The following is a 27,850-nucleotide window of genomic DNA, read 5'->3' as shown; positions in this document are numbered from 1 at the left end:
ACATATCTCTAGTTCTTTTCCTCTGAAGTTTAAAGCAGCTAAATACTCCCTGAGAGGTAGAATAATCCTTTATAATGCAGCTAGGTATGAGTCTTCAACCACGGACTACGGGCAGTAAAAAGACTAACAAAAAGACTACTGCGTTAGCATTGGGATATGATGCTATGATGTGTTGACTACCTATTATTATTATTATCCGCAATAATGGCAAGAAGCCGCCAGCCATAACAGCAAAAAGCACAGTCATTAATATATGACAATAATAATAAAAAAAGAGAAAAAATCTATAAGCCCGGGTTCTCTGACCCCAGATAGCTAATGTAATACCTCCGGGAAACAGCCCGCCGACGATATTGAGCTGGCAGCGCACGGAGGCGCAGCTCAAATCGCTGTCCTGGGCTCCTTGCCAAGTATCGGTAGCAATGAGGCAGACCTGCACTCAACTGTAGAGTCAGACTCGCTACAGCCTGTTGTTGCAACAAATGCGGTGTGCGTGCCTGGTCAAGGGCTCGAAGGAGCGGTGGGGGGTGGGTTTCTGAGTGACCCAACGGAAATAACACAGTCGTAAAGCATGAGGCAGGAGTGTCGAGTACCACAAGATCAGTCAAGATACCAATTGTGGAACGAGTGACCTGCTGCAGTCTTCTCACTGTTAGCAGAGAAGATAGTGAAGGGTTTTTAGCCTTTGAGCCAAGGCATTTCTGTGGGATTATGAAGAGCATCCATCACCTTTGTACCCGTTGGCTCATCAAGATTTGAAACCTCTGCGACCTGTACGTTATTAGTAAGTTAGGGAGAGGGGGCCTGGAGACTGGCCCAGTTCCTCGTGGACCAACCAAGCCGCGCTATCAAGCCGTGATCGTGACCGTGAAGCTGCCTTTGCAAGCCATCGCAAGCCTCCGCCACAGAGGGGGGTCACCTACCAAATGCCGGTCATCTGGGCGAGCTAATTATAGAGGTAGAGAAGCGATTCTTTCATTCTCGACTCGTCGCAGTCCCCAAGGCACATCTACAAGACTGATGAGTTGAGACCTGTGAGGCGTTATAAACCCGACCCATGAATAACTTGACGATGGAATGTGCGAAGAAGAGGTCGGTGCGGGCGATGGGACCGAAATTGCTTGTCTCTGAGCAACCTATCGAGTATCTAGACGATCGTGGAAAGGTTTCTTCGTGGCTGCATACCTGAGAGGTCATTAGGACGGGATGATCGATCTAACGCGATCGATGTGAATAAGGGCTCCTCAACTTATGTGGAATTCCTCGGTTTTAATTAGACTTGCGTTGTTGGTCAACGGTCGAAGAAGGAGTGGTCTCTTGGATGGGCCAACCACATGCTTCAACAAGGACAGCTGTTTCAACAAGAACGCCTTTGCTTGACAAATATTAGTCAGCCCCTAGCTCCTGAGGGTACTACGGCCAGACATTTGATCCGTTCTGACCCACATTTCCCTCGCTCCTGACTCTCAGCCCCGGAGTGCTCGGCTAATCTAGGGAAATATAAGCATTATTCTTAGCGCTGAGTACTGGAACTCTTTTTTGTGCAAAGGAAGTTGCAGTGGCCGAGCGTTGACACAACGCGACATCGCAGTAGACGTAGGGAGATACATGCAGATACCCTACAATGCTGATCAAGATGCCTTGCCACAGGCGTCAAGCTTGACGGATGGCGGTTTGAACTACAATGAAAAATGAAAGGGCCAGTTTTCATCATTCTCCACCATTGCGGCCCAATCCTCCACGTGCAGTCGCACCCCTTCCAATATCTTCCCCATGTGCGATTTTCTGATTGATTGGCATTCCTGTCGCATCTTCGCGAATAGAATCTTCAAAAACGGAACGGGACTCTTGGAGAGCCCCGATCTGTTGACGCAGGTGTTCGTCTGCAGCGTTGGTGGATTCCAGCCATCGGGACCGAAGCCGATGGTTCCATCGGCAGCCTTCCACGCAAGTCCAAGAAAATCGCAAAGGTGGATGTAATCGCAGTAATTTGAGAGATACAGCTGTCCAGAAAAGACATTGAGTGGTGTAATGAGACTTCGTGGGATAGCGCCATCCTGCGTTTGGCGGACAGTGTAAAGGTTGAGATGATCCAGCGACTCAAAGCCGAGATTGACCCACGGTGAGTAAAGCCGAAGCGAGACGTGTTGGGACTTCTCAATATCCGGCAGGAGCTTTTGGGCTTCATAAGTGCATGGAGGTTTGCATAGAGCGTTTCGGGCGATGTTGGCTCCGTCGGCAAGGTATTGATGGACCTCCAAAAGTCGACAGGGAATGGAATCCTTGACGTCGATGCATAGTAGATGCGATCTAGGGCCCATTCTTGTTGGTTGTTGGCAATGGGCCGTAGAATAAAATGGTTGTTGCTGTTTTCTCTATGCGGCCCTGCTCGTGTTGCGGTGTTGTCCTCGGAGATGGAGATATCTCGAGTGTCTTGACGCTGGTCCCGGTTGCGCTTCTTCATATGTATGACGGTATCTGATGCAGGAGATGAAGGGATCTGTCTGAGTATGTTGGCTGCTCTATTCATTGCATGCATTCAAGTCATTCACACGCATCGTGATATCAGCTGTGGTGCTTATATACTTGGTGACAAATGAGCTACCTAGCGTCGTGGTGGCTCCAACCGCCGCATTAATATAATGTCAATTATTTATATACCTCTCCATATAGAGTCATCATGCCATGCCGATAATGATCTTAACTTTCGCCTTGTTCATTGATCGCGTAATTAGTCTGCTCAAGGCCGAGGTGAAGTTCAAAGAGTTTCCCTGCTGCCTATCCATCTCGTCACGTGCTTCGTCCCGCATTTACCAACGGCACCTCACATTTGTTACTTGCAAAACACCACGCACCTCTCAACTCATCTCTCCTCCTCTCTCTCTCTTCCTCCACCCCCTACCCTCTCACCCATCTCTTCCGCACTCCCTCTCTCTGTTATCCTCCGCGAGCATCTCTCGGATTACGACGCCTGCCCTCACCTCCCAGCTTGGCGTGTCATCATCACCTTCATCTTCGGCATCAGCACAAACTTGACAGGTCTGTATCCCTTATCCTTCGCTACTGTCACCGCTGTCAATCATGAACCTGACCTGGCTAGCAGATTGTGACCTGACAGTCAAATCGCGACCGAACCGTTGCTTTCGTTCGTCATAATCAACATGACACCTCCCGAATCTCACCCATCTCCCGGCGATGTTTTCCACGATGGAACCAACGTAGCCACTCCCCCCGATGATTGCCGCGAAGATGCGAGGTCCATGGCCTAGGAGGCGCTTCGCCCGGACCCTCGTCGAGAAGCGATGCCGGCGCCAGTCCCGATCGCCAGGAACATCTTTCATACGGAGCTGTCGGCCTGGGAGCAACTGCACCACCAGTGCGTTGAATCCGACCCGGCCTTTGGGACAGCCGATGCTCTCCTGTGGCTACAAATGGTGAGCAAAACTTGCCTAGGATTGCACAATAATCCCGTCAATCGTCATCTTGCGAATATATCCCCTGCCTCGGTATTGGCCAACCGTGCCCGACGGTAGTACCCGGCCGAGCCTTGCTTTGCGCGCGTATGCCCCACGACGTTGGGATCACTAGGCTAACACACCTGTCAGTTGGTTCCCAGACCGGCCCTCGGGACATCACACTGCCATTTCTCGTTAGCCATTGGCCTGGTACCCGACTACCTCGTCCCCGCCACCCCCCTCGTGCGCTGTATTTGCCTGTATCGATCGGAACTCCTCGAATCCGAAAACCGAAAACCGACCATCACGGAACTCGCACACCTCTTTAACTGCACGTGCTGGGATCGCTACATGCGCAGCGCTGCTTCGGCCTATGGTATTAGCCCCGACTTTGAGTGCTAGGATGTAAATAGCCAACGACCAATACAACCACACAGAGCATTGACTTGATGAGATCGTGTAGCGTGATTCCACAGCTCGTTGTAAATGAGCATCGCCAGAGACGTAGTCGATCGGCTCGTGTTGCCGAAGTTGTTCATCTCTCGTCGCCGGTCTCATAACGCTGACCTCTGTCATTGCCGGTCCCATAGCTTCCTCGTTGGAACTTCCTCCACCACCCCGAGGCGTCTCGACGCATCCATATGCCGCATGCAGTCCACGGGGCAGTAGTTGGTGGCCCCCCACAACCCCGCCAACTTGGCATTGAAATCTGGGGCAAGGTGGGGTCTCAGCTCCATCGCGTTTTGAGATCTCGGCCGGGATCATCACACCAAGCATCTCAGGAGCGTGAATAGAACCGTCATTCCGCTCAGCCTGTCACCATTCGTGCCCCACTGTGTCCCTTTCTCTCGCGCCTCTGCATCCTCTCACCAACATTCATTGGGCGCCGGGCATCCACGTTCCCCTGATTCCGGCGGCCACATCTGGCATAGTCGATGCATTCGCAACTCTCTCATCACTCCATACCGCGTTGAAGGTCACGCTGACTCTGAGAACTTTACGCCTCTTCGCTGCCGACCTGCTGCACCGCGGTCATCCGCCTCGCGTGGCCGGCGTCAAGCCCTGCGCCTCTCCAGCTCTCCGGCTCTCCACCTCCTACCGGTATCTCGCGGCATATCATTGCCCTCTCCATCATCAACCACGCAGAGAGACTAGAGAAGGCCATCTCGTCGTCCTTCACCCGTGCAAGCTAGAACGCTCACATACCTAGGGCAGAGGTAAACATACTCCCACAGCCCCTTTGGCACCATACCGCTTCGCGTGTTGACATCGCAGTAATCACATACCTCCTCTTGCCACCGCCGCGATGTCTCGGCCTCAGAAGCTCCAGCTGTCGCCTGCATCGTCGCCGCACGATCATCTCGGTCGATAGAAGCGCCGAACTGAAGATCCAGCCGATGACCCTCGACGAGCAGCCTCATAGGAGACGCCGCCCAACGATGATGCCGTCAAACGGCGGCGATACCACCACGATCATCCATCTTCCAACTCCTCGGTGGTGACTCAGGCGTGCTTTCCACCTACCCAGCTCGCCTACATGTTCTTCAACACTGTTGAGAGCCCTAGCTGCCCACCAGGTCGGCAGCCCTTCGCCATGGGCTCCATAATCGACAAGCGTCTTTGGAAGCCGAGTCCCGGACTCGACGACTTTAGCTACCGCAAGCTGTGCGCACTGGTGCGCCGATGTCAGACACGTCATGCCTCTGGGGAACCTCCCGATCCCGACAGCGTGGTTCTCTTTTGCCGTGTTGCACGCCTCGGGCGGGTCATACAGGTCTCTCTGCAAAACTGGCACGAATTCTTATCCTTCATTCTCCACACGCACATTTTCCACCATGGCACACCATCGACCGACGTCCTTCTCTTTTTTGGGCTATGCCAGGATCACTCGATCCGCCCAACCCCCCACCTACACACCCTCGGGTAGGGCATCATAACCACCTCTGTATGCACAACGGATAGCGCTGCCCTGCATGTTTATGTTTTCTTTGTTGCTTTGATGGACTGCGAGAGTTACCATGTAATCAGCAGCTTTGCTTACTCAATGTCGCTCCCTTTGTGGAAAGCTAATCCCAGGATGGGATAGAGATAGTTATATGATTTCCATGGTAATGAGATATACCCTTCAAATACTCCCCGATGATTGCTTCGTGGCCTTTGTCTTTGCTAGCGTCATAGCTCGTGGCTATTGTCTTCCCTCATCCAGCTCTCCACCCCCCTCCTCTCGGGGAATAATTAGACCAGTGAATAGCCCCGCACCTTATCTTATCGAGTTTTTCAGCGCCTCCCCCCTCCACATCTCCCTTTTCACATCATCACGCCTGGCACGAAACACCAATCGCCTGTGCCTCTCGTGCTCGCACGCCTATCCCCGTGTGCTTTCACACCATCTGGTCGGTATGCTCATAGGCGCATTTACATCCATTAAGGAGCATCATCTAACTCGAGACTTTTCCCAGTGTTCGTGCCCCGTTAGGCCTCAGTCGGTGCCCTCTCCGCGCACCTCACTCGGCGCTCACAGCATACTTGATATTTCTCGCCTCGCTGAGGATCACGACGAAGCTGCCCCTCACACCTCCTCCATATTTCCGACCGAAGTCGACAGCCATATCGCCGGCCGCCCACCCGGGAGAACCTCGCTGCCAACACCGACAGCGAGTACTCTTCTCACCAAGTTGCCCTCCCCATACACCTCGACCCTTGCTAAACCCGTACCGAAGACGTCACGGCTGGCAAGGACCAACTCATCACAGATATGGAGGAGACAAACACTGAGAGGCTAGAATATGCCTATGTCGAGATCTATCATGATGGTTCTGGGTCAGGCCCCGGGAGCCGCACCATCCTCGCGCTCGTTGACTAGGCGTCTCGACCCGATAATGATGACATGGGCCGGGCCAGACCTTCACGCCCGTGAATGCACTCGTTCGAATCCCTCCTGACACGCGCCTCGGAATTATTTGGCGGGCGACCCGTAGTCTCCTTTCACGGTCGCCTGCCCGGTGATCCGGTCACCTATGACATCTGCGACAACGAAGACTATATCACATTCTGGACTCGATATGCACTCACGCTTGGCCGGGATGGCGCCCAGTCGCAGACGGTCACGCTCCCGAGCCTCTGCGCCCAGCTTGCGCCCGAAGAACTAGACATCAACGCCGCCGCGGTTGCCGAGACAACATCGCTTGTGAGTAGCGGGCCTGTGGTGCCCAGTGCTGAGACGGATGAGACACTGACGGAGGCTCAGGTCGCCGAGGATGAGGTCCAGTCTGGGGACCCGGTTGACACACGCATCGATGAGGGCGACCAGAGCCTTACAAATGACGCCTCCGTCCCAGACAATACCGACAACAGCCACGACATCATATACATCTCAGATGACTCACCAGATGACGAAGATGGTGATGCTAACGGCCAAGTGCCATCTGCAAGCCCCAGCGAGGATAACGCCGACAACAGCGAGCATGTCGACCCAGGGCAAGGTGTGCTTGGACATCTGCGCCGTCTCAACTCCCTCCCGTCGGAGAGCGTCCCGGAGTTCGCGCGGATGTTCTGCCTCGATCCGAGCTCTATCACGCCCGAGACGGAAAAGCGCCTGCCTGGAACACGTCTCCCACTCCGACTTCCTCAGCTTGCGTACTTGTTCCGTGTGGTTACAAGCGCCCGCGACCACCCTGACCTGCGCGGTCACTACAACGGCGACACCATGGCGAGCGGGAAGACGATCGCTACCCTTGCCAGGGCGGTGTTCACGCGTACGTCCCAGCTGATAGACGACCATATCGACAACCCCCACCTACACTGCCCGCCCGACACAGACGAGGCTCACTCGCGCTGCCCCCTGGGGGACGCCTTCGGTATCCAGTGCCTCTGCGAGAGAGACAACCCGATCAGGGATTTTGTGGGGAGCACGGCACGGGGCGTCGACATACAGGTCTGCCCAAAGGGTCTGCAGCAGAATTGGCTTGAGCAGTGGGAAGCTTACGTCGACACCATGTATGACGAACCGAACCATCCCCTGCATGGCGAAGTTGTCCTGCACGGCTACACCATCGGGGACGGTCATCGCTTGGAGCCGATCGATCTGGCCTCCCCTCCCTTGCTTGCGAGAGAGTTGCTCCTGGATGTGAAGCTTGAGAGCGATAGCAAGAACGCCATCAAGCTGCAGGGCACCCGCGAGCCTACCACGTTCGATGATTTACTGGGAATGGCGATTCTCAAGGACGAGTAGCGAGCCTCGGCCTACAGTCACAGCTCGACCTCGCAGGAGAGGGGAGAAGCTGCGTGGCTGTTGCTGACAAGAGAGAAGCTCAGTCTCGACTGGGCCAACGATGGCAGCCAACCTTCCCTGTGGTCAGGTCGTTCGCTCAAGGTCTACGTCAAGCAGAAGGCTTGCAAGATCAGGCCAGTCAAGGTCATGGCCCACGCAGGGCTCGCCCCCAGGAGCATAACATTCGACGAATACAACCAATACCAGGGCGTCGGGAGCAACCTCCATGCCGCGACAATCTCCATCTGTCGACGGCTGCAGCCTGGTGGACAGGCAGCGCCTTGGGTGTACTTTCTAAGCGGCACGCCTGCCAACAAGTCCGTGACCGACTTTAATGCCAGCTACAGCATCATCCAGTCTGATCCTGAGCAGAGGCGCCACTTCGAGAACGCCACCCGCCGGCTAGACCGATGCCGTACTGCACACTCGGGGGCCAGCCAGGAAGCCGAAACGCGAGCAGCCATGATTGCCGCGAGGGATCTAATCTCACCCTGGATGACTGCAAGGGGTGAGAAGAGCCCGATCGCTAATGGCTGGATTACGGTGGCAAGAAGTCTTACTATGCGCTTCGAGCTCTTCGACACGCCAGAAGAGTACAAGGAGGCGTATGAACATCTGCTGCGCTGGGCACAGGAGGAGATAGCTGATGAGCTTTCTTTCGACATACAGAAATTCGGTGGTACACTTGGGTCGCTCAACCTCATGCTCCGCGGTGCAACGCTGTCGGGCTTCATGTCCTCCTGGATCGATGGCCATATCCCGTGGAGGGGCAACGACGTCAGGTCAGACCAACAGCCAGAAGGGGAGGGCCTCTACGAGTCCCATATCGGCGAGTACACCAAGCATGATGAAATGTTTTCGGCGCTTTCCGACATCATACACAACGCCTCCCGCGGCATTGTTGAACACGAGCGCGAACGCCAGTACACCTCGACACGTGCACCGCTCCACGCAATCCCGTTCACGGCGTTTCCTGCCGTTGCGGCTGGTGTATTTCACTACATCAACAAGAAATGCGAAGCTTTCGCGGAGGCAGAACTGGTAACTGCCTGGCATAAACCGCAAGAACGCGAAGGTCTGATCAGCCGCCTGGTGGAGAGGGCAGCTGAGACCCGCGCATCTGGCGAGTCAAAGTCCATTGTGGTCGTTACCATCTTCAACGTGCTATCGACTGGCCGCAACGACTTGGTGTTTGCCAACATAGTGCTCAAGCTCGGCGAGCCATGGACGAACGCCGTGACGGAGCAGGCCATCGGGCGCATCGACCGGCCAGGGCAGCGCCAGCCTACCTTCGATTTTGACTTTATCCGTAAGGACAATGAGGCAGAAGCACTGGTCCGCGCGCGGAACCGACACCGCAAGGTAATCCTCTCTGACAACCGACTCTTCAATGCGATCGACTCCAACGCCTCCTCCTGAAGCCAGGCCCGACCGACCGCGAAGAGCCCCTCCTCTCTATGCAGACTAGAGCATATTGCTGGCTCGCCTAGAACAGGTTGATGCACGAGTCAATGTGGTCTTGTGGTGGTGGCTTCTGCTGCGACGTTTTTCAGGATCCTCTGGCATGACCCAGTTCAGATGATGATACTGCGATCTTGGCACTAATGTAGCCTATATGTGTAGATATCAGGCCAAATGAACTCTCAAATGATGTCAGCATGGTCGTGCGTGGTGACTGTTGATATGTCTTGGCTCTCTAGAACTCCTCGTTCAGCAGTAAATATCTAGCAGTCCTGACGCTGCACACTGCACTAACCCTAGGCGTCCATCTCGATTGCCCAGTTCATGCGGCACAGAAGCAGCAGCTCGATGTGTACCCAGCCCGGGTGGAAGGGGAGCCGGTCCCCTGCCTCTATGCCACATAGGAGTCGTTTCTATTCGATCGAGTAGTGGCGCGAGAGAAGGGGTACGTAATTCTGCGCCGGTCTTGACGCGCGCGGTGGGCGCAATACTATCATGTGGTGATATCTGTGTTTGGGGGACTTCTGCTCGTATTGTGCATGGTAGCTGTGTACTTAAGGGGCACATTAGAGTATACCCATTAATATACCATGATACTACCATTATGTAAATCCTGATACCTTACCAAGACTTAGATACAGGTTGACCACTGACAATACTAAACCCTCGCCGTTCCATCAAACCAATACTCCCACATCAGTGCTCACATCCAGACCACATCCGGCAAAACAACAGCGAGTAGGCTACATCCAGACACTAGCTCACAGCCTCCTCCTCAGTCAATCATCGCCCAAGTCTGGTCCTCGTCCAGGTTCGGGTCATCGCCCCTCTCATACATCCGCATCCGCTTCTCAAAGTATGCCTCGTCAAATGATAGCGTGTGCTGGTACATCGGCTCGATATATGATTGAAGCGTCTTGATCAGTGCCGCCGCCGTCTCTAGACTGGGCGAATTGGTCGAGGTGAGCTGGTATATGTCGCTTAGGAGGGCGCGGAATCGTACAGACGGCTGACCATGGTGGGAAAGACGTGCCATCGATAGGCAGACCGATGTGATCGGGAACAGGAAGTGTCGAGCGAAGCTCGCTGGGGCGTATCGAAACTCGGTAACCACGATGTCCTCCTCCGGTGTGCCAATCCCAGAACTGCCTCGGCCATCCTCTGCGGCGTCCTCTGCTCCACCATACGTGCTCTCCCCTCCGACATCTCCTTGCAGCTGGGGAGGGGGGACATCGTCGTCATCACCGGCCCCTTCGCAGTCATCATCCTCAACCTCTCCTTCTTCTTCATCCTCTTCCGTGTGGTGAACGTCGCCGTGAGCCGTTCGCGCGATGAGTTGTTTGGGAGTGTCATCTTCGACCCTGTGGATGCGCACGGCGCGCCTCCTCACATGCCCATTCCTTGGCGCCTTGCATACCCGATCGACAAGGTCGGCGAGACTTCTGGATTCCTAAATCAGCTTCATCTCGCGGGCTCTCTCGGAGACCAGCTGGTGGGGCAAGTCCTCCATCATCTCGTGGCGAGCAGGTGAGCTCGCACCTTCGGAGTCGGACGTCGTTGGCTCTGGCCAGTCGCGGACCGAGGAGAGGTAAGGGCCACAGTGAGCCTCGCGGTCGGGGCAGAGGACGCCGAAGATGTGCTCCTCCACAATCCATGCGATGGTCAGCAGCCTCTTCAGCGTGCGTAAGATGTCCTCGGAGGTCTCGCCGGGGCAGCTGCCAAAGCTGATGTTGATGTGTGTGCCGTATGACTCGCCCAAGCCGACATGCCCATCAGCCACCCGCCAAATCGTATCCAAGACGCGAGAAACCGTCGGGTAGCCTGCCATCCACTCACGCTCTCCCAGCACCGGGCTGTTGAGCTCGCAAGGCCGCATGCGCCCCTCTCCTCCCGAAATCGAAGCCTCACATGATGACTCGTACCGGAATCCCCACGAACTGTAGTATCTTGGGAAGGGCGTATCTGGGATGTGGCCGGGCACATGGATGTCATCTCCCTCGTTTCGATCTCCCAGCGAGTACATCTCGTGCTTGGGGGGAGCCTCTCCTGGAATACCGCAGACGGCGTAGTCGTGAAACTATCGCATCGTGCGCCGTGTTGCTGATTGTCCCAGGGTGCAGACGGCCTTGGCCAGGGTATCGTAAATGTGATCACACTGCAGAGCCTCCTGCTCGCTCTCGTATGCTTGTCGTACTGCAGCGGCAGCACCATCGGGCGGTCGGATGTCTTCGGGCACATGGCATGCACACTCGAGCTCGAGGCCGAAGGAGATGTCGCAGGCGGGCGGCTAACCCTCCCTTTTTGAGCGCTTCGGTCCGGGTAGAGCGATGCTGTTATGGCCTTTTCGCTTGCGACGGGCCGCGAAGCTCGGATGCGGTATGCTTGACATGTCGGGGGGCTCTATCGTGATCGTTATACTCAGTTGTAGATGCGCGGCCTCGTGCAAGGGCGGGGAAAGGTCGAAGGGGGCGAGGATGTTCTTTTCAACTCATGCGCGAGGTGCACTGTCTATGCAGAGAGAAGGCCGGGAGGGGCTTATCGAGAGTTGTGGCCCGATATTCACCTGTGGTTGTGTTATGCTGATGCCTAAACCACTTGTGTAACAAGCAAAGGCATTCTTGTTTTTAATGTGAGCAATTAGAGGCGTAAGATATATGTTTGTGTTTGCTGAGGTGAAATCATAGATCTATAGGTAAATACTATCGTTTGTTAGTAACAATAAAAGAGGCTATAAAGAGCACGCCCATATATACATAAAACAGTGATCCTTACATCACTTACCTGGTGCATTCTCCCACCTTACAACCCAAGCCCATCACGAACCACGACAAGACCAAGGGGCTCAGAGGTGGGCTGAGCCGTAAGGCGGCGCGTTTCCTGCCAGAACGGCTGAGCCGGTTGATGGTCGCCTTCATCGCCCGGCTACTCCCTTTCGAGAACGTGCTGCACCGTCTTTAGTCCATCAAGGGCTCGTCCGACATCGTCGAGCCCTATCTCTAGAAGTCGGCGAAGAGCAAGCCTAGGGCGCACCATAGCTCGCGAATCAGATGCGCGTGATACCCAGCGAGCATATCGGCGTACAGCTATACGTGGAGAAATACCGGCACGTGGCCATCGCGATGGGCCGTCGGATCAAGGGGTTGGCCATCGACCAGAATGAGTTCGACGATGCTGCCGCCGACAGTGATGAGGAGGTGGCCGAGCCATCCACGGGGGAGAAGCGCCCTCGCACCAGAGTAGAGTGCACGTGAGATATGCAAGCGACACATGGCAGGCGAGTTACACGTAACCACTACGCCCTCGACATCTAACGTGTGACCCGGGAAGTCCGTGCACCCCCCATCTCCGCACACGTGAATGTCTCAATTGCATCACCACAACATCATATAATATAACTCTCACGGGCGCAATTTTGCTTCAATCAATACCAAATTTTCAATATGACTTCTCAAAGCACTGATAGAGAGGTAACTCTCTCTATGGCCATCGAGGATGCGAAAAGCATCGGAATTCGCGGCTCGGCGCGCAAGCACGGCCTGGGGCCCTCGACATTGAAAGACCGGATGGAAGGAGCCACCGACATTCACACCGCCAAGGAAAAGACTCAAAAGTTAAGTCTTTTGCAAGAGAAGGATATCGTCAAATGGATACATCAAAGAGAGGCTTTTTATATGCCTGCCAATAAGTCTGAGATATGAGCTTTTGCCTCGGCGATTGCGAAGGAGGGCGGCGATGATAAACCCGTCGGCAAGCATTGGGTTGACCGCTTTTTTACTCGCCACGAGGAGGTCAAAATGAAGCCATCTCGACTTATTGATGCCGCTCGTAAGAAGGCTGTCACAGAAGAAGGACTTAGGGAGCATTGGCGCGGCCTTGGCGACCTTTTTAACGACTGTGATATCGAGGAGGATCGTCTATATAATGTCGACGAGACTGGTGTCAAAGAAGGGGAAACCCAAGCCGGGAAAGTGGCCGGAACATCATTGACGACGGCGGCCGAAGCTATGGAGAGCGATTCAACCGCTTGGATCACGATTCTCGAGTGTGGGAGCGCTGATGGTCGCCGCCTGACGCCGTGCGTTATCTTTACGGGTCATAACCTTCAAGGACAGTGGTTTCCTAAGGAGATTCCGGACTGGAAGTATGACTGTAGCCCTTCCGGCTGGTCAACTGCAGACATCTTCCTCAAATGGTTCGAACTCGTCTTTCTTCCTGAGACAAAGCCAAAAAAGCTAGACCAGTGGCGTATCTTAGTCCTCGATCAACATAAGACGCATATAACAGGAGACCTTATGAAGACAGCTTGGAAGAATAAGGTCTGGCTTAGCTGGCTCCCGTCACACTCTTCACACCTTACGTAGCCGCTTGACATTGCGGTTTTTGGACCGTTGAAGGTCTTTTATCATGAGGAGACTCGTGGGTGGGCCATCTACAATATCACATCGCCACACCAAAAACAACTCTTCGTATCAGCTTATAAAAGAGCTTTAATAAAAGCTATGACCGAGAAGAATATCCGAGCTGGTTTTCGGGCTTCTGGAATATATCCTCTTGACGTGACGAAGGCTCTTGCCGGCGTTAAGAAACTAAAGGTCTTCAAAGCACAAAAGGCGGGGCCCTCAACACCAAAGAACCAGATCGACGATGCCCCCGGGCTGTGGAATACGCCTCATTGCGGCCGCGATATTGAACGACAAGTTGAACAGCTTAATCTGGGCGAAAATGAGTCGACTCGAGGCATAAAGAGGGTCCTTAAAAAGGCACAAGACTGCGCAGATCGTGATAATTATGAAATTATCTATCTGAGGCAAGAAGTCGCTCTCCTGAAGGCGAAAGCAGCGGCTGAGAAGCCTTCAGGAAGAAAACCCGTCCAATTTGACCCCAATAAGGCGTTCCCTCAGATCCATAAAATAATAGATGCTCGTGATGAGGCTGAAAATCAGGTTAAGAAAAGGAAGGCAACTGGCACACGCAGACCGGCGAGAAAAAGGCGCAAAAAGAGCTAGATTATTGATAGTGCTTTCTTTAGTTAATTCGCTATTTAATTAGTAATTTGAAGTTATATTGGCCGAGAAATCAATGACTGTCGCTAACCGCTTCTTCCGACCGTGAGGGCATCACGATGTGCGGAGATGGGGGGTGCACGGACTTCCTGGGTCACACGTTAGTTTCCCCACCAGCTACAGTCCGAGATGATATCTAACTTCCAGGAGATTAGTCGGCTCTGGCACGAGTTTCTCGCCTACACTGATGGTGGCTTTGGCGAGTGTAGGAGGCAGGTCGATGATGGTGAACTCGATGAAACCAGACGTCTCTCAAAGCATCACTGTCACGGGCCAGAGGCTGCTGGTGTTGTGCGGCGATCCCCACATACCCTCACTCCAAGCTCGATGCTCGAGCTCCAGCATGTCGACGCCGGGCTGAAGAAGATGCTAGGGCCAGACGCCTGCTGGAGAAGTCCCCAGCAGCGCGAATCCATGTACAGGAACATGCAGCTGGGCCAGATCGGCACCCGGGGAGATGTGCTGATATCTGTGCTCCCGGCCGGGGGTGCCAAGAGCATCCTTTTGCTGCTGCCGGCATTTCTCGAGGATGAGGCTGGCCCGGGTGGGCTAGTTAGTATTGTCGTGGTCCCTTTCGTGTCACTCGCAGACGATATTGTGAGTAGGGCGCGTAGACTAGGAATCGACTGCATGGAGTGGAGGAGCAGTGCCGAGTCGGGCAGCCACGGTCGGCAGAGAGATGCGAGACTCGTCGTTGTTGGTGCTGAGGTCGCCGTCGGCGAGGGCTTTACGACGTACATCGAGAACATCCGGAGTCGAGGCCTTCTAGGCAGGGTGTTCCTGGACGAGTGCCACACCGCCATCACGGACGTCGGCTATCGAGAGCAGCTGGGCCTTCTGCCGAGGCTTCACCGGTTCGGGTGCCCACTTGTGATGCTGACGGCGACGCTGCCCGTTTCTATGGAGCCATGGTTCCGCAAGCAGATGCTGGCGGAGGACGCCGCCATAGTCTGAGCACCGACGGCGAGGTCTAACATCCGGTATCACGTCGAGAATGTAAGTGGGGGCCGGTCTACTGTCGACGATGGGGTGTTGTCGACCGTCCAGGATATGGAGAAGCACATGGGTCCGTCCTCACTCGGCGTAATATATTACCGCTCAGTAGAACATTGCTAAGCCTTAGCTGCTCGCATCGGGTGCGCCGCGTACCACAGGAGGCTATCGCGGGACGAACGAGCTGTCCTGCTCCAGGGATAGATACAAGGGCAAGGTAGATACCGCTGGATCGTCGCCGCCACGGCCCTAGGCACGGGCGTCGACATCGGTGGCATTGTCAGCATCATCCACGCAGGGCCGCCCTTTGGTCTCATTGATTACGCTCAGCAGAGTGGGAGGGGGGGGCGGCAGAGTGGCGATTTGGTGAACTCGGTGATCATCACAGACGCCAGGCCAGCCCGGGCGAAAGAGTTCGGAACCGATGTCGACCACCTAAACCGGGTGGCCATGGAGCGCTTCATACACAGCACAAGTCGCCGGCGACAGCAGCTCAGTCGCTTCCTTGATGGAATGGATCTTTCCTGTTCCGCCATGCCCTGCGAGACCTGTGATCTCTGCCACTCGGGTCGGCCTGGGGCCCAAACCGAGAGTAGTGGCATGCGCGAACCGTTGGGCGGTCAGTTGGAAGCGGGGTGGAGACCGATTGCACTCGCTTCTAGCCGGTCCCGGGAGGGTGACGGATTCGGCAAGCCTGCTCACGCGTCGTCCTCTACCATCAGCTGGTACCAGGAGCATGTCCAGGATGAGGCTCGGCGTCACAGGAAGTTATCGTCTTGGCTTGGCCAGGAGAAGCATATCGGCTGCTCCATATGCTTTGTCGAGTGGAATATACTTAGGGCGAGAGATGAGTCAATATGGCTATATGACCATGCACGCGATGCATGTTCAGCCTTGGGACAAAAGGAATTTGATCGGTGGCAGTTCAATATGCGCTTTGAACCCCTCATATGCTGCTACCAGTGTGGGTTATTACATGCGTGGTGTGTAGAACGTTGGGAGATCGATGGCGAAGGCTCGTGCCGGAATATGGTCTTGCCGGTGGTCATGATGGCCCAGACCAATAGCACGGTACGAGTGTTAATTAAGGAGAGGTTCGGAATCAACGCTGGGGACGTGAACGCCTATTTTGAATGGGTCAAGCGGTCAAGGATACTCAACGGCCGAACCATAACCAATGCACTTGCAGTCTGGGAGGACATCGTAATCAATCTCTGCTAGGAGTTTATTATCCACGAAGTTAATCAACGTAATGCATAGTCTTGATGTCAAAGCCAGCTGCCATTAAAGACCTCTGCAGGCTGTCTTTGCAAGCCCTTTCAAGCTGCTCTTGCGAGCCGTTGGGTGCCATCGCCACAACGATGAATTAACACGCCAGGGCACTACTTCCCACGCAGGCTTAGTGACTAACTAATACCTACCTACACACTAGACCCCCCAGTCGTGACTGCACACAAGGGTTTGGCCAAGTCATTGGACCAATGGCCCCCCAGTGTCCCTAAACCCCACACGACCCTTGATTGACTGACCCCTGTGGCTGCACCCGCACCGTTGAACAACCTTATTTCAACGTCGTCCATTCCAACCCCTATCGGGGCCAAATTAGGATCACTGCTGACCGAGCCCATGATATCGATCCTGGTGAGCGGGTGATCCTTCGCAAAGTGCACTTCTTAGCCGCCACGCATGTCCTATGCCGTGCTCAGGGGACCTTGCCCTGAGCCCCTACCTCTTGTGAGGCAGTAGGCTTGCCTCCCTTCCGTTGGAGGGTCCTGGCCTGGGAGGAGTCACGTGACATTCTCGCCCCGTCTGTGGGAGCCACCTCCCACAGTGCTTGTTGACTCAGCAAGAACAAAGAACATCGCGTTCATCGTGGGAACAAAGGAACTGACGGCTTCCACTGCCTGCCTAGAAATATATCCGAAAGATGAACATTATCATTATATCAGAGACTTCAGTAATCCCAGTGCAGTATCACGCAATCTCATTTGCGCCCATGAATGCCAAAACTAGTTCGAGTACTTGAAGACGCAGCCACCTTGCCCACTTACACTCCTCTTACAGCAGGCCAGAGGCTTGGTTCTCCGGCGAACAACCTCTTCCTCCAGAAATTCCGGCATATAAGACTTCCAGCAGGCGATTATCACCATATTCGCCGGCGCCAGAACGGGAATCAACATCACAGACTACTCTTCTCCTACCTCTGAAGGAGAAGGCAAAGGGTCAAGTTGAAGAGGGGAACAGCTTTGATCTTGGGACCGGTCAACACGAAAGGAGGGGTGAGTAAAAGAAGCCGTGGACTCGTTACTCTGGCACTGCCGGGCAGGTGGCAAGGCACCGATGCATTCACTGCACTCGGGATTCTGCCACCGCTCAAAAGCAACCTCTTTTTCTACATCTTCCTCCTCTAACTCTCTTTTTTCTTCCTTCATGTCAACATCATCATCGATATCATATCACAGCCATCAAGAACGTCGTGCGCTCGCAGCTTTATGACTCCATCACCTGTTGGCGATACTCACACACCCCCCTTGAGAACGCCAACGGCGTCTGACGGCGCCAGGGTGACCTCCTTTTTGCCTCACATCCACGATCATCCATCCCTCTATCCAGCTACCATCTACCGCGCGCCTCAAACGCATACCGCTTAATCAAGCTGTAGCCCCAAGGCTTTGTTGCTAGGCAGGCAGGGTGTGTGTGTGTGGATTGAGGGTAGCAGGCTTTGTTGCCTTCACGTTGATTGCACGCGACCGACCGAACGCTTCCGGTAAACAAACACAACCTGGTCGGGGAGGAATACACGAGCTCCACACGGTCAATCCGCAGAATTCGCCTTGTATGTATCATAGCCTTGGAGCTATTCCTCGCCATTGAAGATGATGCTGACTTGGTCTGAAAGTCTCACTTGTCTGCCTTGTCACCCGTACCTAATTTCACTGTTCAACCATCCACGACCTCCTTCGCCGCAATGCCCGAGACCGAAGAGCGCTCTATTGAGCAGCAACTGAGCGATGTGGAAACTTTGTTACGAGACCTGCCCGGTCGGGTGGCCACGATCCTTGCCTCCCGGTGGCCGGAGGTCGTTGTTGACGTCCACGAGACACATGATGCGCGGCCTGGCGAGCGCGCACCCATCAACGAGAGCCATGACCTGATCATGGATGCTCTAAAGCCTCTGACGCTACGTGTACAGGCTGAGCTGGACGCGCTTAGAGCCAAGATCAACACCAGACCTTCCACAAGCCAGAGAACCTTGGTGCCGACCGAGCAGCCAAAACAGGCCGCCCCTAATGTAACCACACACAGAGCTGAACACTTGCAGACAAGCTCGCAGCCTACATCGCCAGGGCGCGACAACAGCAAGATCCGAATTGCCCCAGAAGACATGGGACCCCACATGCCCTCGACTCTGGAGAAGCTCACCACCGCCCACGGCTTCGACCAACTTTTTGAGGTCACTCCTCTTCCGATACCGCTTGCTGCGGACCTTAGCGAGGTGTTTACTCTAGAAGGTGATCCGGACGTGAAAGCCAACGAATTCATGGCCGCCGGCGATGGTGCTACCCACGTTCTTGTCGCTGATGTGGAAGATGGCGTTGATTTCCAGTGGCCCGACTTTGCCACCGTCGTCGAGAGACCAACTCTCGAGGAGGCCACTCAGTTTCTCGAAAGTACGATCCGCGCACCACCCACGACTGCGCCGCACTTCGGCGGTACATTCCAGCACACGCTTAAGAACGAGAGTCCCTTACATCCTGGCAACGAGCTCGCGAGTCTGACCCAGCTTACCCACGCCAATGAGGAATATGCCCACATCGGCGCCAGATACTCTACTACGTGTATGCACAAGGAGGACGCTGGTTTTATTTCCTGCAATATTGTGGATGCAGGGTATAAGATATGGCTTTTGCCCGATATAGGGCAGAATGACATATTTGAGAAGGCGATTCGTGCCGACTTTGGTGGCAATCGATGTGATCAATGGGTGCGACACTTATCGTTGGCGATTACACCTACCTGGCTCAAGGCCAGGGGCATTCGCTACCGCATCATGATGCAGGGGCCGGGCCAAATGAACGTGACCGAGCCAGAACAGTATCACCAAGTCACAAATTACTCATCATGCGTCGCCAGATCAATCAACGCCATCCCACCCGGGCAAGAGATGGCTACCAGGGTTGGTTCGGGCATTGTGGCGTGCTGCAACTGCGGCCTGTGGCCCTTGCGCACTCTCAAGGGACATATCATCATGGAGGTCGAACCTCTCGAGGAGCATTACTTCCACAGAGACCCTGAGCCTGAAAGCTCTGACGACAATGACGATGACGACGTGTCTGAACCACCCCGGCGCAGCGGTCCTGGTGCTCGTGCGTGCACCAAGCGAAAGGCCATTGGTGAGTTGGCCTACCGCCCATCCAAACGTGCTCGCAGCGCAGTCCACGAGGACACGCCTGAGGCCCCCCTCAAGGTCGGCGCCTGCAGGGCAAAGATGCATGGGGTGCACAAGGTGGCTAGCAATGATGAAGAGCCCAGCTCCGATACCGACGGCCCCGCAGACAATATGGCCGAAGCCCTCGATCGCCTTGTCGTCATGCCCGGCGCTCAGCCCGACGGGGATATAACCGACGATGTCTTCCGAATGGCCGCGGCTATCTGTAGCCGGGACGCCTTGAAGCAGTTCATCGATATGGTCAGTTACTGGAGCGGCCACACACCCTTCGCCCACGCAGTCTCGGAGGCCATCGTCCCTGAAGGGACCAACCCAGACACTCGTGCGTTGGTGCAGAGGTGCATTCAGGTCAAGCACGGCGAGAAGAGGGGCGGGAGTGAGCAGGTACTAGCTCGCTACAATGACCTCCAGCTGGCCCGTGTCTATCGGCGGCTAAGGGGCGATGCGGGCCGCATCGATAGTGAGAGCTTGGAGATGGTCATGTCCGCCTGCAAGATGAACAAGTATGTTGTGCGGTACCATCAGAAGGCGGGTAACAAGTGGGATCGGGTTTGCGGTAAACTCGAGTATGGCCTCCTTGCCTTCATCCCATACCGCCCCAAGAAAGCCAGCCTTTTTGGCGTAAATACAGACATGTATCAGGCGTTGGGCCTGCTCTACCGTGGCGACGATTTGGCGCGTTTGCACCAGCTCATCGACTGCAAGTATGTTCAGAAAATCTGCCAAGTAGCGAAGGCGTGGTTTAATGCGATCGATGGCAACAAATCCATCACATTCAAGTGGGCAGAGCGTGATGTGGACTGGGACTCCCTGGATGAGCAGGGCGTGTTGGAGGAGTTCCAGATTGATGTGTTAGAGTAGTCATGATCATCCGATTGTACGCATACGTGATTGCGTACAATCGGATGATCATGAAAGTCCTAGTGAGTAGGATCTATGAATATCTAACCCGGAGGTGCATAGGGCATCTAAAGGTCTATACTTATCCCCTTTGATCTTCACTACGCATTTGTCCACTTTGTCTAGACGCTGATCTCCTCATACGGCACTGGTAGCGGCCGTAGACTACCTGATTCCGCCCAATAGACCTAGACCCGATAGATTAGTTACATTCTCTGAGCGGTATCCCACTTAGTGACCACTGCAGGTTTATACCTCCATCGTGCACCGGACACGGCGATCGTTCGCTGCTCAATGGCCGGGACGCCTGCTATGGCCGAAATCTGCCCGAGGTAGGGTCGAGGGCCAGAGGCCACATACTCGTCGTACTCCTTGACGCACACCTTGACGCATAACTGTTGGAGCTCGCTGTGCCAGCTGGGATTCGTATCCTTGGCCACCCTAATCGCCCGTGCCATCTTCAGAAGGGAATGGTTAGACGGCAGCAAGCCCTCGTGGTCGACCTTTGGGAATGCCTCAACCCCATATCCGGGGGGCCCTCGATTACTGAGCTCGCTGTATAGCACCGAGATCGCCCTTGGGTTTGCACCATGGGCTTGGATCTCGCGGATGCACTCCTCACCATCCCAGGTGCCCCCCGATTCGGCCAGGTAGCGAGGCTTGACCTCCGGCTCGTCGCCTACAAAGTCAAACATATCAACCAGCTCATTGCTGGGGAGGGGCATGCGTGCCTGGATCCGAATCGGTTCAGGCTCCACGAATTCAAATCCAGAATTAACATCTTCCTCTTCCACCGCGTAGTGGCACATCAAGTCATGCGACCAGAGTGCCTCCAGGGCTGGATGTTGGCGGTTCCCCTTTTTCACCATCACCACAAAGGTAACCTCCTTGACGACATTAAGCGTGAATGTGGCCATGGCGGAAGTCCTTATGTTATGGAGCTCATGAGCCGTGGAGAATATCACCACGTTTCTATTCATGGATAGATATGAGCTGACGTCTTGAGGGTGTTGACGGCTCGTGTGGGAAAGTACGCCGATACCTTCGTATAGGTCTGGCAGGGAGAGGACGCTGTCGACTGGCACGTCGTCGGGTTGTAGCGTATCTCCATTGAAGAATATGAGCAGGGCCAGGTGTTGCTGTACTAACTGTGTGCCGTGGCGACGGGCGGCTTCATAGCCGTAGGGATATGGAAGCAACTCTCTGTGGCTTGAGACCTTGATCAAGCCACTCTCACCTGCCAGCTGCCTGTATATGAGATGCCAAAGCTCTAAGGGGAGGGTAGAGAGACGATCGGTGTGGTGGGTGTTAGAGGGAACCTCTGCGTTGGTCTTAGGCTCTTCGGTGGGAGGCATGATGTCATTCCGTGCGGCGGTGGAGGCGTTGAAGTTTCGTGTAGTGGCAAGGATGTACCGATGTATAACCATCCTCTTGTCAGGTCTCTGTTGAGGGCTTGTTGGGCGGTATTCGTGAAGTGGTTGGACCCGTCGTGGAGGCCACCTGTGCCGTGCAGTATCGGGGCAGACGACAGGGCATTAGTTGATAATCATGCCACGCAAGGCAGCCTTATAGGGGTTGGCTGCTAATGATGTATGATGGGGAGGATGATGGATGGATGATGAGGGAGAGAAGAGCGAATGTGTTGATACCTGAATTATGTGAGGGTGAATATCTCCATAGTCACTGATGAGGAGGGGAGTAATATGTGAATGCTAAAAGGTAACTAAATTGGTCACTTGTATTAATATAAGATTTATTTTTATTATATAACGATCTATATGATAACGTATATGTATAGCGAGTGCACCGGACAAGCGAGTGCACCAGCATACTGTATAACTAAAAATAGCTAAATCTTAAATTCCTAAAACTGGCTATTTAATTGTTAAAAATATAAAAAAAATATTCTTAGAAATTTCCTTTATATAGAAATACCTAATTACACAGTATAAATAGATCCCGTTCTCAAAATTCTTCTTCGCTTTATCAGCCAGAGGGCCGCCTTGAGAACCCACGGGCACCATCTTCAGTTGTTATGCGTCTCGCTCCTGGATTCGTTAGATATTCTTCTGCGCATCGTACTCTTTGCCGCCCTCCAGGCAGTGGAGGATTCAAGTACTTTACTCGGGCCGCGTCATCCTCAAACTCTCAGCGCTCTACGTGGGCTTCATTCAGCTTTGCTGTGTTGGGGGGACTTCTTCGGTGCCCTGCAGGTTTCTATTCACTGTGAGAACCAGGAGACAGAGGTCGAGCGAGACAGCTTAGATTCAACGACCGCGTGGCGCGTGGAGGCGGCAGTCAGGCGGATCCGCTGTGAGCTGCCCATGGACCGGCTCCACGATGCTGAGGTTCACTTACGCGAGCTGGCTGGGTCAGTGGAGGCTATCAAGGTTGAGTCTAGAAATATCGACTGGCATCTCTGGTTTGCGTTTTTGGATTTCCGCGGTGAGCTACTGCGTCTCCAGGGGAACCCGTCTGCAGAGGACTTGCTTGAGGAGGCGTATTCTGTTGCACAAGCTAACTGCCAGTTGTTTAGTTGTTGCCAGAGCTGAGACTTCTATGTGTTTGATCCTCCGGATAGTCTCTATCCGACTCGGATAACCCCTATCCGTACGGCACTATTGAATGAGGGACCTGATCTTGACAAGCGGTGCAGTCCATCGCACTTCGGGGCATAATTGGCATCGCGAATCGAGTTCCTGGCTTCCTGTGGTAACTTTGTATCTATCATGAAGCCGTTAGTCTTCTCGTTGAGCAGTTGTGTCATCTTAGAGCGTTGTGTATCCATAGATAAATAGCCCTTATCCTTGCCTGTGTGTTGGAACCATTTCTTGAAATGTAGCTTCGTGACACCATTGATGATGACCTCTTTATTCCGACGCCATTCCTCCTTCAAGTTATCGACCCCCCGAAGAAGCATAGAGCGAATTTGCCGGCGATGCTATTTCCCACGATCTTCAGATATGACTTATTGCTATTGGCTACGAAAATCTTGGAGGTTGACGCTATGTGAGAAGTCTCCAAGCGGCTTCGCTCTTTTCCCTCTCTTTTTCTTGTTATATCGCTTCTCAATACGCTTTTGTCGGTCAGCCACATACATCGCGATAGTCATCTCGACAAGAGCTGCTTCCGTAAAGCCGAAATGTCATCAGTACAGGGTAGCTGGCCAAAGAGCATCCCCTCCGTTTGCCTTTCGAATTAATAAAAGCCAGCATAGGTGACTTTAACTCTGCTCGTATCCACTCGGTCGATATTTATGGTATTCTAAGTTGCCATAAATTAGACTTAACCTATCATGGATTATTTTTGCATTGTATTTGCTTTTATAGATCGTCGGGTTTTTAGTAATGGCTATGTTGAGCGCGGGTAGCCAGGGTATAAGCGAAGTTGCCTCTATGCTTACGATCTCGCTGTCAATGCGGTGCCCCAATACTTAGGGGGTCTTGCAGGTACTACTACCAAGGCCAGGGGATGGTCGATTCTGAGACTCCCCAAGATCAATAGATATAGCTCAGGTGGTCTCGTCGCACAAAACAAAAAGCTCCCGCCTCCATCCAAACCACTTTGCCATTCTTGCCCATAGTCCGTAATAGAACTAGATCGATCTTGTCAACAGGATGTGGCTTGTGAAAGACGATCCTGCCTCCCTCCCCAGACAACTGCCGAAACGCCACTGCCGAGCCACTATTGTTCCTCGCAGTAAATCCCGCATCAATCATGGCGTGAACAAATCGATCCCATAACACGTCCTTGATAACGTCATTCTTCTCGGGGAACATAAGCTGAAAGACCCCCAATAAGATATGTTTGTAAGATATGTTTGTAAGATATGTTTGTATTATTACATAGATGTTATTTTTTTTTTAAAAAAAAAAAGTCCCATTTCTGGTGATGTGCATCACACACAGCAACCATTACACAGTCAAAGACCTGCCAGCCACTGTGATTAAAAGGGCTGCAATGATTTTGGCGTTAGGCATCTCAGTCAGGCGATAAATGATGTATCGCCGCTGCGCGAAGCTCAGACATATGCTTGTCGTTCTCATGCAGATTCATTAGGGAGATGATGATCCGGAAGCAGACAGCTGGTGTCCGGTTGCCACTCAGATTAGAGGCACTAGTCGAGCTGGGGTTATGTTGGCAGAGGACCAGGCGCGCTACTCTGGGCGAGTGATGGTGGCGACGGTAATGTGCTCGCTTGCAAGAGTGTCAACCCCAGTGCTGCAATTACACTCAGGTTCGGAGAGTTGTGGTTCATCGTCGGCATCCGCGCGGTCAAGTTATCAACGCATGCCCCTCTACAACGATGCCGAAGGGTCCTTCGATCTACTCTAGCAGGCAGGTTGGCTTGCTAGCCATTGAACTCAAGAGACATCGTCTGTCATCAACGTCCGGACTGGCTGCACGGACCCCCGCACAACCCCGAGCGACTGGCGAACTGTGCGACCCGCGTTCCCAAGGCCGTACCCCTCCTAACATTGGACTCTCATTTTGGCTGACTCACATGGTCCGCCAGGAGAGATGCCACGAACCTCGCCGACATTGACAAGGGTAACCCTACCGAAGCCAACAACACGGCCAGCCAGTCACATGCAGAGGTCGCCGGGCCTTGATTTTTTTAAGGGCCGAGCCAACGCAAGGCCCCCAGCTTCTGTGACAGCGAGCTGAGTCAGCATAGGTATCTTGATGGGCGATCCGTATAGACACAGCCGGCTGTGTCGATAAGTCACGTGACTCTTTGCACAGCCGGCTGTGTCTATAAGATCTGTTATGTAAGCAGAAAAGGGGTAACATACCTCAAATTGGCACACCAATTCAACGATCAACAGCTTCCGCGGCTTCAATTCAACAATCAACAGCTTCTGCGGCATTGATTCAACTTGCCGTGCCTTTCTTCTGCGGCATCAATTGAACGATCAACAGCTTCTGTAGCATCAATTGAACGGCCAACAGCTTCTTCAGTGTCAATTCAACGATCAACTGCTTCTACAGCATCAATTCAACTTTCCGCGCCTTTCTTCTGCTACAATGAACCCAATTGAGGGCCCCCATCGCTTCCCTGACGACGCCCTTCCTCCTGAAGGCGACTACAACTCACGGGAGGAACTACATATAGCAATCAATGCTTGGGCAGCGCCACGGGGCTATGCCTTCACATCCTCGAACTCTTGGAAGACCCCCAATGGAAGAACTGGAGTTATCTTCAACTGTGACCGAGGAGGGCGCCCCCGTCCCCCAAAGAAACCCCAACGGCAAACTGTATCACGTCGTACAGGATGCCTCTTCTCTGTTATAGCAAAGGAGAGCCTATGTGGGACTACATGGAGTCTAAGGCATCGTCCCAAGGCTGACTTTAAACAACACAATCACGAACCAAGCTTCACTCAACTGGCACATCCAACACATCGTCAGCTATCATCCTCAGATAAATCAACAGTCCAACAACTCGCCAATGCCGGCGTTGCGCCAAGGGAGATCAGATCATATTTACATGCCAACTCAGATACACTTGCTACACAGCAAGATATCTACAATTGCATTGCACGGGGCAAACGAGAGCTTGCTAAAGGTCAAAGCAACATGCATGCCCTTGCCAATGAGCTTGAGAACGAAGGCTTCTGGAGTCAGATACGCCCTGACGAGAGTAGCAGAGTTACAGCAGTATTATTTGCACATCCTGCGTCACTGGCATACCTCAAACTGTACCCTGAAGTGCTTATATTGGACTGCACATACAAGACCAATAAGTACAAGATGCCTCTTCTCGATATAGTTGGTGTTGATGCATGTCAACGATCCTTCTGTATTGCATTTGCATTCCTCAGCGGCGAGGAAGAGCATGACTTCATCTGGGCTCTCGAGCGTTTACGGTATATGTATGAGCTTCATGGAGCAGCCCTTCCCTCTGTAATACTTACAGATCGCTGCCTTGCTTGTATGAATGCTGTTTCCTCTCCCTCTTGCTTCCCTCAGTCAACCCCGATGCTATGCTTATGGCATATCAACAAAGCGGTCCTGACCTATTGTATGCCCGCATTCACTCGGGATAAAAACAATCCTCAAGGGCAGAAAGAGTGGAAGGAATTCTACGACTCTTGGCATGAGATTGTAGCCTCACCGACTAAGGATATCTACAACGAGAGGCTTGAGAAGTTCAAGGAGCGTTACATCCCTGGCCATATCAACGAGGTGGGCTATATCATGGAGACCTGGCTAGATCTCTACAAAGAGAGGTTTGTGAAGGCGTGGGTTAACCAATACCTTCACTTCGAGCAATATGTGACATCACGGGGCGAAGGCATTCACAATCTCATTAAAGGTCACCTGAAAACATCGCAAGTTGACCTCTTCGAGGTCTGGAGGATCATCAAGCTCGTTCTGGTAAATCAGCTTGCCGAGCTCAAGGCAAACCAAGCCAGGCAGCATATCAGCATACCTCTTCAGTTATCTGGGGCATTGTATAGCAATATCCGTGGTTGGATATCACATGAAGCCCTGCGGAAGGTTGAGGCTCAACGGCAACGACTATCAAGAGAACACCCTACGTGTACAGGGGTTTTCACTAAGACTCTTGGTCTGCCTTGTGCTCATAGCCTGAAGCCTTTACTGGACGAGTATCAGCCCCTTCTACTACATCATTTCCATTCACATTGGTATCTCCAACGCTCAGGAAGCCCCCAGCTTCTCATTGAGCCTCGCAAGCAGTTCGACCGTCTAGCAGCTAGTTCAACGCTGCCACCAACAAGCACACAGCGTGAGCCTAATGCATTTGAAGCTGTTGAGAAAGAAGTACAACCAAAGGCACCGCCAAAGTGTTCGAGATTTCATCAGGAAGGCCACAACATGAGGTCTAAAGCATGCCCCTTACGTTACGAACATCTATTGCAGGCTTCTGCACAAACCTCTACAACAACGCATACAACAACACACACATCTACTCGCTCTATAACCCGCTCATTATCCCCGTCATCCCCATCAGGATCCTCTACAATATCCGAGATTATAGCCATTACAACAACACATACAATAACACGTATAGCAACTCGTATACTATCTCCTCCAGCAGCCAGACCAGCAACTATTACTACAGCAAATGCAAGAGCAGTGCCTGCATTACGAGTTGATGACCCCCTTGCTATCTTCCAACGATACAAAGAAGCACGAGAGGCCTGGTATGCTACATTGCCTCGGGGAGCCATCAAGACCAATCAACTATACCGGAAGGCTATAGGGCTGCCTACACGTTACTCCAAAACAG

The 27,850-nt window shown here is 53.4% G+C and overlaps 6 protein-coding genes across 6 annotated transcripts; 4 read left to right on the top strand and 2 right to left on the bottom strand.

Moving 5' to 3' along the window:
• Positions 1-3,302: 3,302 nt before the first annotated feature.
• On the top strand, positions 3,303-3,857 carry LRP88_07383 (uncharacterized protein; the record flags this gene model as incomplete). Its single annotated transcript, XM_083243913.1, has 2 exons — positions 3,303-3,434; positions 3,606-3,857. 2 exons carry the CDS (start codon positions 3,303-3,305, stop codon positions 3,855-3,857), a joined length of 384 nt encoding a protein of 127 aa, XP_083100348.1.
• Positions 3,858-6,372: 2,515 nt separating this feature from the next.
• On the top strand, positions 6,373-9,144 carry LRP88_07382 (uncharacterized protein; the record flags this gene model as incomplete). Its single annotated transcript, XM_083243912.1, has 2 exons — positions 6,373-7,643; positions 7,704-9,144. The coding sequence occupies 2 exons, from the start codon at positions 6,373-6,375 to the stop codon at positions 9,142-9,144; spliced, it is 2,712 nt and encodes a 903-aa protein (XP_083100347.1).
• Positions 9,145-9,961: 817 nt separating this feature from the next.
• LRP88_07381 (uncharacterized protein) lies at positions 9,962-11,209 on the bottom strand (the record flags this gene model as incomplete). Its single annotated transcript, XM_083243911.1, has 3 exons — positions 9,962-10,547; positions 10,604-10,628; positions 10,726-11,209. 3 exons carry the CDS (start codon positions 11,207-11,209, stop codon positions 9,962-9,964), a joined length of 1,095 nt encoding a protein of 364 aa, XP_083100346.1.
• A 3,099-nt stretch (positions 11,210-14,308) lies between these two features.
• On the top strand, positions 14,309-15,203 carry LRP88_07380 (uncharacterized protein; the record flags this gene model as incomplete). Its single annotated transcript, XM_083243910.1, has 2 exons — positions 14,309-14,349; positions 14,405-15,203. The coding sequence occupies 2 exons, from the start codon at positions 14,309-14,311 to the stop codon at positions 15,201-15,203; spliced, it is 840 nt and encodes a 279-aa protein (XP_083100345.1).
• A 3,007-nt stretch (positions 15,204-18,210) lies between these two features.
• LRP88_07379 (uncharacterized protein) lies at positions 18,211-20,553 on the top strand (the record flags this gene model as incomplete). Its single annotated transcript, XM_083243909.1, has 1 exon — positions 18,211-20,553. One exon carries the CDS (start codon positions 18,211-18,213, stop codon positions 20,551-20,553), a length of 2,343 nt encoding a protein of 780 aa, XP_083100344.1.
• Positions 20,554-20,798: 245 nt separating this feature from the next.
• On the bottom strand, positions 20,799-21,947 carry LRP88_07378 (uncharacterized protein; the record flags this gene model as incomplete). Its single annotated transcript, XM_083243908.1, has 1 exon — positions 20,799-21,947. The coding sequence occupies one exon, from the start codon at positions 21,945-21,947 to the stop codon at positions 20,799-20,801; it is 1,149 nt and encodes a 382-aa protein (XP_083100343.1).
• Between the last annotated feature and the right edge of the window lie 5,903 nt (positions 21,948-27,850).

This window comes from Fusarium phalaenopsidis, assembly GCF_050370095.1.
Source record: "Fusarium phalaenopsidis strain FUZ10S chromosome Unknown contig_32300, whole genome shotgun sequence".
In the NCBI taxonomy this organism is placed as follows: domain Eukaryota; kingdom Fungi; phylum Ascomycota; class Sordariomycetes; order Hypocreales; family Nectriaceae; genus Fusarium; species Fusarium phalaenopsidis.
The sequence above is the reverse complement of the archived record's forward strand: the minus strand, read 5'-3'. Positions and strand labels throughout refer to the sequence as shown.